We start from the raw sequence: 16,161 nt of genomic DNA, 5'->3' as shown, positions 1-16,161 counted from the left end.
TCCCTGTGTCTGTCGGGGCTTTGTCTCAGCCCAGGTCCCAGGTCCCACCCCTGTGCCCTGGCCTGTCCAAGACCCAAAAGGCCCTGCCCCTAAGTACTGGCAGACACGAGGTGTGGATCAGTCAGAAGAGCTTTACTCAGGCGACAGAGGAGTATAGCTTCCTGGCCCTTCCCGCCAGGGCTCCCACCCTCACATGCTCCTCCTCCAGCCCTGATGGTGGTGGCTGGCATCAGTCCTCCCCGGGGTCTGGAGCGTTTGGCTTGCCCTCTGCGCAATTCCACACACCCTCAAGGGGGTCCTTGCGCAGCAGTGCCCTGCGGGTGATGGTGCAGCAGCGGCTCTGAATGGCGCTCAGCGTGGGGCGGGCGGGCACGGTAGGGGGAAGGGTTGCGGCCTGGGAGGTCTCAAGGGAGCTTTGGGCTTCTCCCACTCTAATCTCCTCGCCGTTGGCCTCGCGGTGGAGCCCGGGTCTACTCAGGAGAGCGCCCAGGCCCTCTGGTCGCAGCCGCACGGCTGGGAGAAGACCAGAGCGCCTGCGGAACCTGTGAAGAGGGCGGAGTTTGGCCAGCTCTGGATCCTGCCCCGCCCCAAGCTGGGCCCAGCTCCAGCCCCGCCCCCACTCACCTGCACAGCCACCAGCCACGGTCGGATGTTTCCAGCACGCGCACGCGCGCCCCTGCGGGCACGGACAGTTCATCCTCGTGGCTGCTCTCATAGGCGAGGGCAGTGCAGAATTGGGGCCCTGGGAATGGGTGCTCGGGGTCACTTGCAGGGCCACAGAGGCCGGGGTCCCCACTTCGCGGTCTCCCACAGAATCACCTTAAGGCATCCCCCTGGTAATGGATAGCATGCAAACCCACTGGGGCTCCAGCTCACTGTGGGGACCAAGTACGTGCTATGGGGTCACTGCCACCACCTAGTCACCCCATGTCCTCGATCTCCTCCATCTGTTAGGTGTTTCCTGTGACTCAGCTTTGCTGCAGCCTGCCCAGAGATGGCAGGTGGCTTAGGGTGGGGAGGAGGGCACTGGCATACCACCACTCCCTAGGGGTTGTTGCTCTTGGCCCAAGGCTGCTTCCTCCAGGTAGGGAGCAGGAAACCATGCTGTCTGCTGGTCTTCATTTGCCACCAGCCACCAGCCTGTGGGCAAGAGGCGGGCGGGGGTTCAGGGCCCCAAGCCTGCTGAGGTCCCGGAGGCAGGTGGTCGGGTCTGCACAGTCCTGTCCAGCCCTACCTGAGGGGTGTCGCAGCAGCACGTCTAGGGCCTCCTGGGCCCGTGCTTGGAAAGGCCGGCCCTGCATGTCCTGGGTGCTGAAAGGCTGCAGGCAGCGCAGGCTCTGAGCCTCCAGGCTACGGATGGTGAGGCTGTCCGGTGGGTGGGGCGGGGGCTCTTCAGGGGCAGGCAGGATCACCAGACTGGGAAGGGCGGTGGGTGCAAGCCAGAGGTCACCCCTCACCAGTCCGCCCAGCCTTAGCTCCTAGTAGGTCCCACCACAGGCCTTTCCCATCACCACCACCACCCCCAACCTCCAAGTTCTTCCACAGGCAGGGAGTTGGGGGCGAGTCAGGCACCTGCCAGGTGGCAGTGTGGGCTCCAGGTCCAGGGGTTGCGGCGCAAAGAAACCGGTGAGCGCCGGGCTCTGGGACACGCGCTCCGCCGCCCCCAGCAGCGCCCGCGAGTAGGTCTCCAGCAGCCGCAGGCGCGCTAGGCCGCGACCGGTGCGCCCCCCGCGCACCAACAGCGATGTGTCTGCGGGCAAGACAGGAACAGGCTGTGGGACCCTTGCCCCAGGGTTCTCTCTGCCGGGCCGCTGGCGCCCCGCCCCTCCCGGGATCCCTGCCGGCCTCACCGCGAAGCTTGGGGAGAACGCGGTCTGATCTCCGCAGCAGGCCCGCCTCTACCGGGAAGGTTTCCTTGAGGGTCTTCTGAGGGAGAACCGGCGAATCGGTCTCTGAGAGTCCACCGGTTCCCTTGGGGGGGGGGTGGGGTTCCCTTGGGATGGTCGTAGGGGCTGGACGCCCTTGTGGGGGCAAGGGCAAACGCCCAGACAGGGGTCATTGGTGGGTCTTGCTGCCGGAGATTCGGGGTCCCCCAGGCTCACTCACGTGGAGTGTCTTGAACTCATCCCAGCTCCTGCGCACAAAGGTGTCGCTGTCGTCCGACCAGCTCACAGAGAAGACAAATGTCTGTTGGGAGAAATATTGGAGGGGCTGGGCCAGGAATTCCCTCCTTCCTTGGGGCTGGCAGGTACCCACCCAGCCATACCTGATGCCGCTCTGTCTGCACTAGGGCCAGTGTGCATACCGACACGGGGTGCCGGGGGCCTGCCATCGCTGTGCCTCCCGAGTCACGGACTTGGGCTTCTGGAGCTAGCCAAGGGCGGCGACCCACTGTGAGTTTCCCGCTGCGACCTTGCTCACAGGGACGAGGGGGGACTCCCCAGCACCCGGAAAACTGATTGGAATTCCCCAGGGACGGCCCAGACCTGCCGGGTCTTTGTAGCACTGCCCTGCCGTCCGTCCTTCCCAGCTTCCTCACAGCGCCCAAAGTAGAAGATCTGGGTGGAGGGACAGCGACGCAGGGCTTGGTTGGGGGGGGGGGGGGTGGAGCGGGGCTGGCAGGGGTGAGGCAAGGAGGCGGTGGAGGGTGGGGACTGTAGCTGGAGGCCCTCTGGCCTGAGTCTGCCACAGAAAGGAGGAGGAGAAGAAAGCCATCAAAGTGCCGCCAGGTCTGGCCTACCTCTCCCGCTCTTCCACGCCCTGTGCTGTTGGAACTGGGACTAGGGAGGTCCTCCTCCGGGGCGTGCTCCATGACCTGTCTTTGAACCCACCTGGGAAGTCTGGAACCAAGGACCCAGTGCTAAGAGCTTTGTGAACGTTGTTTGGCTTAATACTCATGTTGGAGGGAGGACCTCTTAATGTTCCCAAATCACAGAGGAGGAAATTTGTATTCAATGGATAGTTAATATCAGTTTTTCTGGATGTGTTGGGGAGGGGTGGGAGTGACTTGGGGCAGGACAAAGAGGGCCCATCTCTGCAGTCACTGGCACTTGGGGGAGGTGGTGACCAGGACGGTTTTGAGAGCTGCCTCTGAATTTCTGATTGATCACAATTTACTGCAAACACAACCTCTGAAATCAGAGGTGACTAACTGAAGTGAAGAGAAGTTAGGCCCCGGAATCCCCAGACGAGGCGTGCTCACGTGCCCCACATCTCCGAGCTGCTTCCTTACAGGGATGATTTCCAGAGGTCCATCCAACCCTAGTATATGGTGGCCTTTCCTGCTGTTGGGGCCACCAGCTCTATGTTGGGACTCCAACCCCAATCTGTCCAGGGAGGGGTTAGCCTCTAGGGCAGCCCTCCCTGAAACCACCCTGGCCTTGACAAAGGGCCTTTGTGTATCTGTCCAACCAGCGGCTCTCTCTGAAGCCCTCAAACCTTCCCTGGATTTGGCCCAGGCAATGAACACCTGTGGACACAGGCCTGAACTGCAGGGTGCCTTCAGCCCAGCCGTGTCACACTCCCCCAAGCTCAGTGGGGGCCGTGCTGAGGGCCCAGCTGGCCTGGCAGGATCCAGGGTGGGGCAGACTCTTCTCCCTTGGAAGACAGAGGAGAAAAGCTGGGGAAGAGTCGGTTTATTCACAGCCAGGGACCCGGAAGACTGCTGAGACCTCTCTCTGCCCCCACTGAAAACCCCTGCTCCGCAGCACCAGCAACCCTGGTTCCTTTCTATCCCCTCTCCTTAGCCCCCACCCTCACCTCTCACTTGGACAACTGCCCCCTCCTCCCATGCCCGTACTCCTCACTAGCTCCCATGAAATCCACTCTCCAGAGGAATCTTTGCAAAGTAGAAATGGGGGGTGATGAGGTTTTAGGGTAACGGGGGGGGGGGGGGGAAGGTCCAGAGCTGAGGGCCAAGAAAGAATTCTTAGACGTCTTGGGTGCAAAAAGGCAATTTTATTAAAGCATGGGGACAGGACCCATAGGTAGGAAGAGCTGCACTATAGGTGTGGGGTGACCATTTTACGGAGTTGGGGAGAGGGAGTTACTAGAATGAGATTTTCATATGCTAAAGACTCACAGATTATTGGAGGCCTAGCTATTGTGAAACTAAGGTTGTTTTTTCCTCTAGCAAAGCATTAACGTTAAGACAGTAGTGAGTTCCTGGACTTTAGGCTATTGCAGGATTGCCTTCTTCTGGTAAACTGGTGGAGACTTACCAGTTTAACCATTTTTTTTCCTTTTTTTTTTTTTTGTCCAGAGTGTCCAAGGAATATCACACATATCCCACCCGGGGTTGGGGGTGTGCTAGCTTGTGCCTGGCCCCTCAGTCTGTCTCATGCTCCCTCATCAGGGGGCGCCTGAGTGGATCAGTCCATTGAGTGTCCGACTCTTGATTTTGGCTCAGGTCATGATACCAGGATTGTGAGGTCCAGTCGCGCTTCGGGCTCTGCACTGAGCGAGGAGCCTGCTTCGGATTCTCCCCCACCCCCCACTGCCTCTCCCTTGCTCTCTTTTTCAAATTAGAAACAAACAAACCAACGCAGAAATGGGATCAGGTCGGGGTAGCCCTGCCCCAAATTGTCCAGCACCTTCCTATGGTCCTTAAAATAAATCCCCAGCTCAGAGGGCAGTGGATGAGGCCCTCCCAGGCCCTCCCGTGCTCCTGCCTATCTTTGAATCTCTCCTCCCACCACCTTCCCCAGGTCCTGTCCCACCCACTTTTTGCCCATGTGAGAGGCCAAGACCCTCTCATCTCCAGCCTTGGCCTTGACTGCCCTCCTTAGCCGATTCCTCATCCTTCAGGCCCCTGCCTAAGGGGCACCTCCTCAATGAGGCCTCCTTGACTTACCACGCCCTGTTCATGGTCCCCATAATTTGTAAGTGAACATTTGTTAGTGTGACTCCTTTTTTGTTTTGTTTTTACTTTTTCCGTCTTGACCACTGGACAAGGAGCTGAGGAGATCAGGGACGGATCTTGTGCCCACCCTGACCAGCGCCTAGACCAGGGCTTGGAACAGATTAGGCACTACACAAATATTTGCATAATGAATGAAAGTAGGTATAGAAGCTGAGACGACTCCCCAGGTGGAAATAACCCCTTCGGGCAGGCGGTAGGATCCGGGCTACTCCCGACCGGGAGGAGCCCAGAGCCGCGCGCCGCCTTCTTTGCAGGCACAGCCCCGCCCCGCGTTGCGAGGCGCCCGATGTCTAGGCGCCGGTCGCTTGGAGGGATCCGCGGGACCCAGGCCCTAGCGCGCGCCGTTCTCTGTGCGCTCACTGCACCGTCCCTCGTTGCCATGGCGCCGCGCCTCCCGCCGCTGGGCGCGCCCCGGCTGAGGGCACAGAGCCTGGCCGCGGGCACGCGGGGCGGTCAGAGCAGAGCGATGGGGGCGTCACGGGCCGGAACACGGACTTCGCCTCGATCGCAGCAGCCTGAGTCCAGCGCGCGGCCGCGACGCGTTTTCCACAACACGCTGCTCTTCTACTGGAGGAAGCGGGAGCGCCGCCACGGACGACGCAAGCCGGGCTCGGGACGCGGATCGAGGCCCAGCGACGCGGCCAGGACCCGGGCTTCTGGCCCTTCGCCCACGCCGACCCGGACCCAAGCCTCGGGCTCTGCAGCCTCTCGAGCGCGGTCCTCTGCCCACAGCCCTACCTTCCTGCCGGACCCCGCCCCGGCCCCGGGCCCCGCCCCCGCCCCCAGCTCCAGCCCCAGCCCCAGCCCCAGCTCGAGCCCGTCCTCCCAGCCCGCGGCCGAACCCGAGCCTGCGCCCGCGGCGCGCGCGCCCGGGTCCTGTGGCCGCGCCCTGGCGGCGGCGCGCGCGCTGGCCTGGCGGCCGTCTTGGAGGCCCATCTGGAGGCCGAGCTGGCCCGGCAGGCATTGCGCGGGCAATATGGCGGCGCCCGGCGAGCGGGGGCGCTTCTACGGCGGGAACCTCTTCTCGTTTCTGCCCGGCGGCGCGCGCTCCGAGGTGATGGACGACCTAGTGACGGACGCGCGCGGCCGGGGCGCGGGGCGGAGAGATGCCGCTGCCTCGGCCCCCACGCCAGCCCCGGCGCCGACCTCCGATTCTCAGGTCGCCGACGAGGACACGTCCCGGAGGCGGCCCTGCCGGGCCTGCGTGGACTTCAAGACGTGGATGCGGACGCAGCAGAAGGTGCAGATGCACCCTGGGGCCGCCACCTACCCGCAGAGGCCCGCGAGCCCGGCTGACCCCTAGTCCCGGCCCGCACAAGCACCCGCGCCCTCGGCCCCCACACCTTGCTTGTTCTCGGGCCCCCGCGCTGATCTCCCAAGGCCCAAGCCGAGGGGCCCCACGGGCCCTATGCCTGACAGACGTGTGCCCCGCAGGGTAGGCTGCCCCTAAACCTTGCCCCGAGGGAGGGCCGGCCTTTAGGCTTTCAGCCACACGTGTGCCGGATCGGTGGCCTAGGACTTCTGTCTCAAGACAGTGAGCCTCTGTCTTGGGGCGGGGAAAAAGGGAGTCTTGTCGCCTCCTGGTCCAGGGAGGTGAACTGACCCTTGGTCGATCTCCTCCCGCAGCGGGACAGCAAGTTTAGGGAAGATTGCCCTCCCGATCGCGAGGAACTGGGCCGCCACAGCTGGGCTGTCCTCCACACCCTGGCCGCCTACTACCCCGATCTGCCGACCCCAGAACAGCAGCAAGACATGGCTCAGTTCATACATTTATTTTCCAAGTTTTACCCGTGTGAGGAGTGTGCCGAAGACATAAGGAAGAGGTAAGTTGTGTCCACCTCATCTGTAGGCAGCAGAGCATCGGCCTGGGCTTGGGGCCCCTACCTGATGTCATAAAAGGGAGCCTGGACAAGTAGGTGCAGAGGTGACAGAGGGTTTCCCGGAGCAGGGAGCACCAGCAGTGGGCTTTGGATGCACTGAGCCTTCTCCTTTCCTCAAAGGCCAAGCTGCCCGGGGCTGCTGCTTTCTTCAGCCAGAGGCGCCTGGCCAGGCTTCTCTTACAAAGTCCCTTGCTCAGCACTGGAGGCCCCGGGCAGGTTAAGGAGTCCACTTTGCCTGATTTCTGGAGCAGGACTGCTGATCTCGAGACCTTGAGAATCCACTGCTTTTGCTTCCTTAGAGTTCCTTTTTCCTCAATGGGGGGCCCAAGAGCTGTTGTTTGGCACCCAGGAGGTGTTTCTGGACTGAATGTGGGGGCCAGGGCAGCCCTGTGAAACCTGGGCTGTTGGAACAGGTCCCTTGCTAAGCTGATGCACCGGGGCCCCAGGTGCTAGAAACAGGTTTGGTTTTCGGTTATGCCTTTGTGCTGGCCCCACCCCTTCCACACACTGCCTGGGGCCAGGGATGCTCGGGAGACTTCTTGATTGTTATGAGGTTGTAAAGTTGCCTGGTTTGTGCCTTAATGTCTTGCTCTGAGCTGTTGTCAGGGTTTGCCAAGCTCCTCAGGAAGGGGGCCCGAGCTGGGCAAGGAGCCCGTCACTGTTGGATACTGAAGGATCAGCCCTGTTCTGGGAGCTCCTGTGTCTCAGCACAAGGGCATTCTGGGTGTAGCTGACAGCAGCACCCCAGCTTTCCTCCCTGGATGGAGCAGGCAAGGAGCTGGAGGGGCAGGGGCAGCGGGGCCACCGCCCGTCCCCATCCTCTACGTGATTCCGCCACACAGGATATGCAGGAACCAGCCAGACACGCGCACCCGGGCGTGCTTCACCCAGTGGCTGTGCCGCCTGCACAATGAAGTGAACCGCAAGCTAGGCAAGCCGGACTTTGACTGCTCGCAAGTGGACGAGCGCTGGCGTGACGGCTGGAAGGATGGGTCCTGCGACTAGACGGTGGCCGGCAGAGCCGTGGGACAGCAGCCTGGGCCTGCGGGCAGCCTGGCTAGAGAGGGGCGGGGCACTCATTAAAGTGCATCGGAGCCACAGCCTGTCGTGTCTCAGTTGGGTGGTCCCCAGACACTGCTCTTGGGGCCCTTTCCCTCTTAGGTCTGGAGTACAAGTGGAGGTGCCTGCCGCAGACGCCCTGCTGGCTCCTCCTCGGCCGAGGCCCCGGGGGCTGCAGGTGAAGGAGGCAGGAGGAGTCCAGGCTGTGCCTTCCATTCAGAATGCAGCCTCCGCGCCCTGGGGCCCACTTCCCTGCACGAGAAAGTGAAGGGCCTGCCTGGGCTCCCTGTCCTGCTCCTCGAGGCTGGGCCATGGTCTCCCCACCATGTAGCTAGAGACTGCTGCAGTGACCACAGCCCTGTAGGCTGAGTGCTGTCAGTAATTCGGGAAAAGAGGCCTGGGGGCTGAGGCTCCCCCGCCCCCCGCCCCCTGCCCCCGCTCGGTCCCTACGGGGAGAGCACAGGCAGGCTTCTCTGAGGCTCCACTAGTGCTGCTGCCCGCCTCCTGTCCAGCACTTACCTGTACCAGGCCTGACGCAGGCGTGTGGGGCCAGCCTCAGCTTGAGACCAAAATAAAATGATGGAGAGGTGACCAAGGGCCTGCCTTCGGTGTGTTCTGTGCTGGGACTTGCGGCGAGGGACAGGGCCTGTCCGCGCCGCCCTGGGCAGCTGCTTCCTTCTGTCCAAGTTCTGCTCAGAGGAGGGCAAGGTCCCAGGGCAAGAGCAGCCCAGGAAGCCCCAGGAACAGCACGGAAGCCGAGTGCTGGAGCTGAGGGCAGGTCAGAGGTGAGTGGGAGGTCAGACGGCACCGAATCTTCAAGGTCCCGGCAAGGACTTGGTTTCAACACCCACCTACCTCCCGTGATGGGGAGGTCTCAGAGGATTTGGAGCCAGGGAATGGCAAGATGAGTTCCCAAAGGTTCCTCTGGCTGCGGATCTGGGCTGAGGCAGGTGTGGGTGAGAGCAGGGAGGGCAGGCATGTGACCGCGGAGAGGCAGGCTTGCTTCAGGGTAGCAGCAGAGCCAAGAGAAAGGAGCCAGAGTGGACCGTGGGGTTTGGGCCCCAGCAGCTGGGAGGATGAAGTCGCTCTGGGTATCAGTGCCCTGGAGAAGGCTGTGGGTGGAGCAGGCTTGGGGCATCTTCCCGGATCCGCTCCCAGGCGTGGCCCCCAGCCGGAATGGACCAGTAACAAGCAGCCCCACCCCTGGGGTCCTAATGCCCTGGTCATCTCTGTGCTCGTGGCATCTTGGCAGAGGCATGGCAGAAGCAGAGCCTTTGACATGGCTTCCTCAGCGTCTTCCCCCAACCAGCACCACAGGGGTGCTGGCTTCGGCAGGGCCTCCCCAGAGAGGACAGCGGTGCAAAGGAATCGGAGGCAGGGAGCAGCCGGCAGAGAAGTCGCACCGCTTTCCTCCTCTGGGTGGACTTTTCCCTGCACGTGGCTTACTTCTAGCCTCCCAAGTCACCTGCTAGTTGGGGAACCGGCTGGCCTCTCTAGGGGTGCTGTGGTTGGCTCAGGAACACACCGCCTGGATGTTCCCTTTTCCCGTAACTCTGGCTTCCTGGAGGCTCCCCCCGTCCCCAAATCCAGGCGAAGGCAAGTGGGACTATAGTTCAAGGGGAGGTTCTGGCTCGAGCTGTCACAGCACACAGACCAAGGGAGTGAGCGGAGAGGGAGGAGAAAAGCCCCAAGGACCATGCCCTGGGACCCCCAAGGTTCAAAGGTCACAGGGGGTCACAGGTTGGACAAGAGGAGAGAACCCCAAAAGGGTGATGAGAAAGGGCTCACGAAATAGGAACGTGAGGAGAGGGCGACACCTGGAAGCATGGGGTGGGGACGTCTGAATTGTCCCTGGGACTAAAGGGAGCAATACCAGGGGGCATCCGGACAGGAAGGGGGTCAGGAGTAGAGGTTTGCTTTTCAGGCCCAAGAAAGCAGCCTGTTGGGATGCTGATGCAAATGGCCACACAAAAGGGGCAAACAGATGGTGCTCAGGACAGACCAGGAGCTGTTGCTGACAGATGAGGGTGACCGACCAGATACACGGTGGAATGGACCACGAGTCTCACCGGCGACACTTCTGGCCATGCCTGCCCTGGGATGGCTTCCACACTGGGATGGGACCAGGCATCACTGTGCACACGGACAGCACCAGTCGCTTTCTGGTGTGATGAGGGAACTCAACCAGCTGCCTGTGTGTGATCTGAAAAGTGGGGGGGGGGGGGGCTCTGATAGTCCCTGCCTCCCACCATTGTGGTGCCACACCTGGCACGGTAAATGATCCAGAAATGCCAACGTTTCCTGTCGATGCCCAAGCCACAAACACAGCAGTTGTCCTGGACCCTGCCAGGCTGGCCAAGAAAAACGGGAGGAGGAGACCCTGTCTAACTTGGGCTCGGGGGTCTGCACAGGAGACCCGGCGGGGACCCCAGCCTGTCCAAACTCCCCATCTCATGTTTCTTCCCACCCTGTGGCCCCAAACTAAACATGTCAGCCTCAAGTGGTTGGGGAGACCCAGGAGTGTGATGGGCTCACTGGGGACCCTTGGAATGACAGCCTCCAGCCACCGAAAAGGAGCAGAAATGTCCCCCAAGCCCCACCCATGCTGGCCTGTGGGCTCTGTCCTCCTGGATAAGTGCCTCTGAGCGGCAGAGGCCGTTCTCTCTCCCTGTCGGGGAGGTTAGGACCTTCCGAAGGAGAAGCTAGGGTGCAACTGTGTGGGTTCATAGGAAGGGCCCAGTAATTTCTCTCTGGTCTGCGGGGAACCAGAGACGGGGAGTCGGGTTCCCTTTCCCTGAGGGCTGGCTGGGGAAGACGCTGGAGCCCTAGCGGGTTACCCTTCGCTCGCCAAAGAGCTCAGCTCAGAGGGGCGGGGTGAGGTTCGTCTGTCCCTTCGCCTGGCTGCGGGAAAGGCTGAGTCCAGCGTCTCCCTCCCCTGCTGACTCCCGACTTCACCCGTGAGGGGCGGCTCGGACCCTAGCCCCTGCTCCAGACGCGGGCTCGGCGGGCGGTCTGCATCTCAGAGCGGGGTCTAGCAGGTGAAGGTAGGGGGTGGGTCGGTGGGCGGGGCGGAGGGAGGGGCGGGCTCCAGCCCGGCGCGCGGACCAGTTGGCGGGGGGCACCGGCTCGGCCCCGCCCCGCGCGCCCCCGCCGCAGCCGGCGCGCGCTCCCGGGAGGCGGCGGCAGCAGCGGCAGCGCCAGCAGCATCGGCAGCACACCCGGGCGGCCTCGGGCGGGGCCGGCTGGACGGACAGACAGACAGAGGGCGCCGGGGGCGCACGTCCCTCCTGGGCCAGCCATGGAGGGAGCCTCGTTCGGCGCGGGCCGCGCGGGGGCCGCCCTGGACCCCGTGAGCTTCGCCCGGCGGCCCCAGACCCTACTGCGGGTCGCGTCCTGGGTGAGTGGCCCCCGCCCCGGTCCCCGATCCCGCCTCGCCTCGCCTCGCATCCCTCGTCCTTTCCCGCTGCCCCTAGCCCCTCGCCCCCATCCTTGTCCCCGCGGGCCCCTCCCCCGCCGGCCGCAGGTTGGGGTGACGTCACCGGGCTGGGCGCGCCCACCTGCGGGAGGGGGAGGGGCCGGCGGCAACCGCCGGGGACCTTGAGAGGTCACCGCCCGCCGCCCCCATCCTCCAATTCCTCCTTAGGTCTAACTCTGTCCCCTACCTTAGCCCTCGCTCCGTTTTTCTTGTTCTCACGACCTGGAAGCGGGCACAGGGGCGGGGACGGGATTGGGCTCGAGCGCTCCATCTCAGCACGAGGAGGGGGCTGTGGGAGCCAAGTGTATCAGGCAGAGCTTCCGCCCGCTTCTCCCCCCCACACATCCTCCAGCCTCCTTCGAAGGGAACTGGCCCTTTCCCAGGCCCCCCAGTTGCAATTGTGAGTGTGGGGGTGCTCTGGGATCCCTCTGGGTGGGGCAGCAAGAAGGGGCTCTGCACTAGGACTTCCTGGGGGTGGTGTGGGAGAGGCAGATTTGGGCACAGCCTCGCCCAGTGGGGCATCCCTAGAGGGGGTGTCCTGCTTCCCCCTCGAACGCCTCCAGGCAGGAAAGATGGAGAGGTGGGGTGACTATATGGGTTTTGTGTAGCCGCTGGCACTTGGTGCCAGCTGCACCTGCCCGCTTGTCTTCAAGGAGAGCGATGCCCAGGGTGGGCTGACTTGGGGCAGACCAGGATAGGACCCCTGTATCCTAGTGCCAGCTCTGGTGCGACTTGTGGACCACCCTGGGGGCACATATCCATACCCCACACCTGGGTTTCCCTCCGGACTTCATCTCAAGGAGCTGGCGAAGGAAAGGAGAGAAATGAAGTTGAAACGGAAGGTCTGTTTTTAGAAACACAGTGCTGCCCAGAGCTAAAACAGCAGCATCAGGTTTAAAATGACTGTGGTCCAGGGGTGCCTGGCTGGCTCAGTCGGTAGAGCATGTGACTCAGGGTCGTGAGTTCAAACCCCACATTGGCTGTGGAGCCTACCTTAAAAAAAAATAAATAAATAAAAAATAAATAAATAAATAAATAAATAAAGTAAAATGACTATGGTCCGCTGCCACCTGCCTTCCAGCCTTTGTGGGCACGGGATGCTGTGGTTTGACTGAACCCCGAAGGTTAATAGTATCGCCTTTTGAGCCGGAACACTTATGGTGCCAATAATCAGTCACATGGGGCTGTCATCCCTTGGGTGCCCACCAAGTGCAGCACGGCAGGTGGGCATTATTTCTCTGCCCCCAATACTCCATGAGCTGCACCTGTTACTGTATTTGGCATGTTAAGAAGCAGGACCACACAGCTCCCGGATGCTGAGGGTGGGTTCTAGGCAGGGCCTGGGTGTCAGCTGTGCAACTGTCCCTCCGCGGCTTCCCTGTGTGGTCTGGCCCCTCTCTTCACACCTGCTTCCCACAGCGCCACCCGCTGGAGCCTGGGAATCACTGATCCAGGTGAAGGCTCTTGTTCCTACAGTCTGGAGTGTAGGGGCCCTGCGGTGCTGATGACCCAGTTTGAATGTCAGCCCCATCTTTTATCAGCCAAGTGACTTCACTAATTGGAGCCCCAATTTTCCCATCTATAAAGGGGATAAGAACAATGGCCCCCTTGTGGTTTGCAGGGAGGATTCTATGAGGAATCCATGTAAAGTCGCGGTTTTAAGCATAGTGCCTGAGCATAGTAGATGCTCACTAAATGGTACATGTCCATAATTTCTAAAAATGTTTTTATTTATTTTGAGAGAGAGAGAGAGAGTGGGAGTGGGGAGGGGAAAAGAGAGAGGGAGACACAGAATCTGAAGCAGGCTCCAGGCGCTTAGCTGTCAGCACACAGCCCGAGGCGGGGCTTGAACCCATGAACTGTGGGATCGTGACCTGAGCTGAAGTCGGAGGTTTAACCGACTGAGCCACCCAGGCGCTCCAATGTCCAAAATTTTTAAATACGTGAGGGAGGTATTAAGGGAGGGGTGCCCGAAGATCCCATCCACAGATGGGCCCTGTGCTGCAGGGAGCGGTAGGGACAGGCCCGAGGGCGTGAGCAGTCGCGGTGGGTGACGGGGACATCCGCCTCGGCTGGGAAGGGGGCGCCACCGCAGGGCCCTGAGTGCCCCTGCCCCCTCCCTCCCGCCGCCCGCAGGTGTTCTCCATCGCCGTCTTCGGGCCCATAGTCAACGAGGGCTACGTGAACACCGACAGCGGCCCCGAGCTGCGCTGCGTCTTCAACGGGAACGCGGGCGCCTGCCGCTTCGGCGTCGCTCTCGGCCTGGGGGCCTTCCTCGCCTGCGCCGCCTTCCTGCTGCTCGACGTGCGCTTCCAGCAGATCAGCAGCGTCCGCGACCGCCGCCGCGCGGTGCTGCTGGACCTGGGCTTCTCAGGTGGGCGGGGCCGGGCCGCGGGGCGGGGCTTCGTCCGGGGCGGGGCTTGCCGGCGGTGGGCGGGGCCTCCCGCGCCGGCCTCTCCCCTGACTCGCGCGCCTGCCCGCAGGGCTCTGGTCCTTCCTGTGGTTCGTGGGCTTCTGCTTCCTCACCAACCAGTGGCAGCGCACGGCGCCCGGGCCCGGCACGCTGCAGGCGGGAGACGCGGCGCGGGCCGCCATCGCCTTCAGCTTCTTCTCCATCCTCAGCTGGGTGAGTGCGGCCGGCGGGGGCCGGGCCGGGGCCGGGGCGGGGCGGGGTCGGTGCTGGCTGACCCCGGGCTCCCCCTCAGGTGGCGCTCACTGTGAAGGCCCTGCAGCGGTTCCGCCTGGGCACGGACATGTCGCTCTTTGCCACCGAACAGCTGGGCGCCGGGGCGGGTCAGGCCTATCCTGGCTACCCGGTGGGCAGCGGCGTGGAGGGCACCGAGACCTACCAGAGCCCTCCCTTCACCGAGACCCTGGACACCAGCCCCAAAGGGTACCAGGTGCCTGCCTACTAGTGGCCGGCAGGCCCCCACCAGGGCTCGGAGACTGCCACCAAGGCAGGCAGGGTCCAGGGCGTCCTGGGACCTCCCTCAGGTCCTCCTGGCCCAGCGCCAGGGACAGAGGGGGTGGCCACTGTGGGCCATCTGGGGCCAAGAGAGGGTAGCCCCCAGGGTGCCTAGGCTGCCCTCCCCCCCCCAGGTTCCCCCTGTCCCCTTAGGCGCTGGCCCCAGGCCCAAGGTCCTGAGGAGGGGACAGTGTGGTCTTGGACGTGTGTCCTCCAACCTCTGGTGAATCAGCCTGGGAGGGGGCCATTCCTCTCCTGAGTCAGCTAGCCCCCGGCTCACCTGTCCACTCTGGGGTCAGGGGTCTAGCTGTCCACAGCTAGGTGCAGGGGCTGCCCCCCAGACATGGGCGCTGTTCCCATCCCATGTCCCTGAGGGTAGTGACGGTCCCTGCTCCTGTTGTGGTGGCTCACCCCATGGGGCTGTGCGTGCGCTCTGTCTGGAGCCTCCACCCACTTGCCCTCACAGGCTCGCTAGAGTAGCCTGGTCCTGTTGATGTTGTGATTGTGGTCAAGTCCTCGGGCTTCACCTCCTAGTTCCCCGCAAGCAGCCTCACTGTCTGTGGCCCCTGCTCCCATCCCCACCTGCCTTGGCCCGGGAGCCTGCCCACATGTGGGCATTCTGGGCTGGGAAGGCACAACACGGCTCTAGGCCTGGCCACCTGCCCTCTCCCAACCCCTTCAGTAAGACCTTGCCCAAGGGAGGCTTGGGACGCCTGGGTGCCTGGAGACACAAGCCCCTCACAAGGAGGGAGGCCCAGAGGCTCCCCATGCCCACAGTGCCCCGGACACGGCCGATCTGTGCAAACCCCTTTACCTTGGCTTCCCGGACCATCCCCTCAGCAAACTGCCCTGCACCCCCGTGGTAAGGCACAGCCCAAGGTCGGGGGCCCTCTGCGTAGCTGACGACTCATGCATTGCTCAAAGCCGGCTTTTTACATTATGTCAATACCAAATGCGGCTGCCACATTTCATTCTTACAGACAGACGCCTCCCTCTGGAGTTGCAGTTGAGTGACAGCCCTGTACGTTGTAGCATAGACCAATTATGTGTGGGTATTTAAGTGAACATGTTTACAATTTTTGTATCTATGGATCTTTCTCTCCCTCTTCCCAAAGAACAATCCCTGATGGTGTATTTTCAGTGTCCCCATGTTTCAACTGCAACTTCTTTACAATAAAGACTGTAAGTGAGTTTCCTCGGCACAGTCTCCGAGTCATTTCTACCCCTGCCCCTGCGGGTGCCAGAGGTTGGGATCTGCCCCATCAGCGCCCAGAATCCAGGAAGGGGCAGCAAGGGGAGGTCAGGCTGATGCCCACATTCTGGGGGTCCCTGAAGCCCCCACCACACATCCCTCTGGGTGGCTCAAAGCAGGAGCCCCCCCACCTCTCTCTTTTTAATCTAAACTGGGTTTTTTTTGTTTTTTTGTTTTTTTAACGTTTATATTTGAGAGAGACAGACAAGGATGATTATCCTTTGTGGGTTATCTGTGTTTCCTTTTTGGTAAAATGTATTAGAAGTTCTATTATGTTGAGATGTGGCTTTTTAAAGAATTATCCTGTTCAGTACTTGTGTTATGTGTGTGTGTTTTTTTAAACAACCATTTATTGATCTCCACACAACTCCAACGTGGGGTTGGAACTCACGACCCGAGATGGAGTCACGTGATCTACCAACAGAGCCATTCAGGCACACCCCAGTGCTTATTAAGCTTTCTATCTTTCTTCAATGCTAAGAAAAGCAGTCATTCTTTCTCTGCCTGTCCCCTTCTCTACATGTCTGCCTTCCGTTCCTGGGACCCCACCAGGTGCTCCGTGCAGCTTCCAGAGCCACGTTCCATGGCCAGCTAACTCCATCTCTGGGG

General features: G+C 61.8%; 3 protein-coding genes across 3 annotated transcripts; 2 read left to right on the top strand and 1 right to left on the bottom strand.

Moving 5' to 3' along the window:
- Nucleotides 1–111: 111 nt before the first annotated feature.
- On the bottom strand, nucleotides 112–2,577 carry NOXO1 (NADPH oxidase organizer 1). The gene is made up of 8 exons (XM_043560979.1): nucleotides 2,267–2,577; nucleotides 2,107–2,187; nucleotides 1,842–1,926; nucleotides 1,573–1,750; nucleotides 1,235–1,416; nucleotides 1,036–1,140; nucleotides 625–742; nucleotides 112–542 (listed from the first exon to the last, which is right to left on the bottom strand). Exons 1-8 carry the CDS (start codon nucleotides 2,330–2,332, stop codon nucleotides 230–232), a joined length of 1,128 nt encoding a protein of 375 aa, XP_043416914.1. The 5' UTR covers nucleotides 2,333–2,577; the 3' UTR covers nucleotides 112–229.
- A 2,652-nt stretch (nucleotides 2,578–5,229) lies between these two features.
- GFER (growth factor, augmenter of liver regeneration) lies at nucleotides 5,230–8,451 on the top strand. The gene is made up of 3 exons (XM_043560968.1): nucleotides 5,230–6,161; nucleotides 6,548–6,744; nucleotides 7,644–8,451. Exons 1-3 carry the CDS (start codon nucleotides 5,301–5,303, stop codon nucleotides 7,804–7,806), a joined length of 1,221 nt encoding a protein of 406 aa, XP_043416903.1. The 5' UTR covers nucleotides 5,230–5,300; the 3' UTR covers nucleotides 7,807–8,451.
- A 2,567-nt stretch (nucleotides 8,452–11,018) lies between these two features.
- SYNGR3 (synaptogyrin 3) lies at nucleotides 11,019–15,500 on the top strand. Its single transcript, XM_043560967.1, has 4 exons — nucleotides 11,019–11,257; nucleotides 13,472–13,709; nucleotides 13,819–13,961; nucleotides 14,041–15,500. Exons 1-4 carry the CDS (start codon nucleotides 11,159–11,161, stop codon nucleotides 14,248–14,250), a joined length of 690 nt encoding a protein of 229 aa, XP_043416902.1. The 5' UTR covers nucleotides 11,019–11,158; the 3' UTR covers nucleotides 14,251–15,500.
- The last annotated feature ends 661 nt before the right edge of the window (nucleotides 15,501–16,161 follow it).

Source organism: Prionailurus bengalensis, chromosome E3 (genome assembly GCF_016509475.1).
Source record: "Prionailurus bengalensis isolate Pbe53 chromosome E3, Fcat_Pben_1.1_paternal_pri, whole genome shotgun sequence".
Lineage (NCBI taxonomy): Eukaryota > Metazoa > Chordata > Mammalia > Carnivora > Felidae > Prionailurus > Prionailurus bengalensis.
Note: the sequence above shows the minus strand (reverse complement) of the source record. Positions and strands in the feature narration are given on the sequence as shown.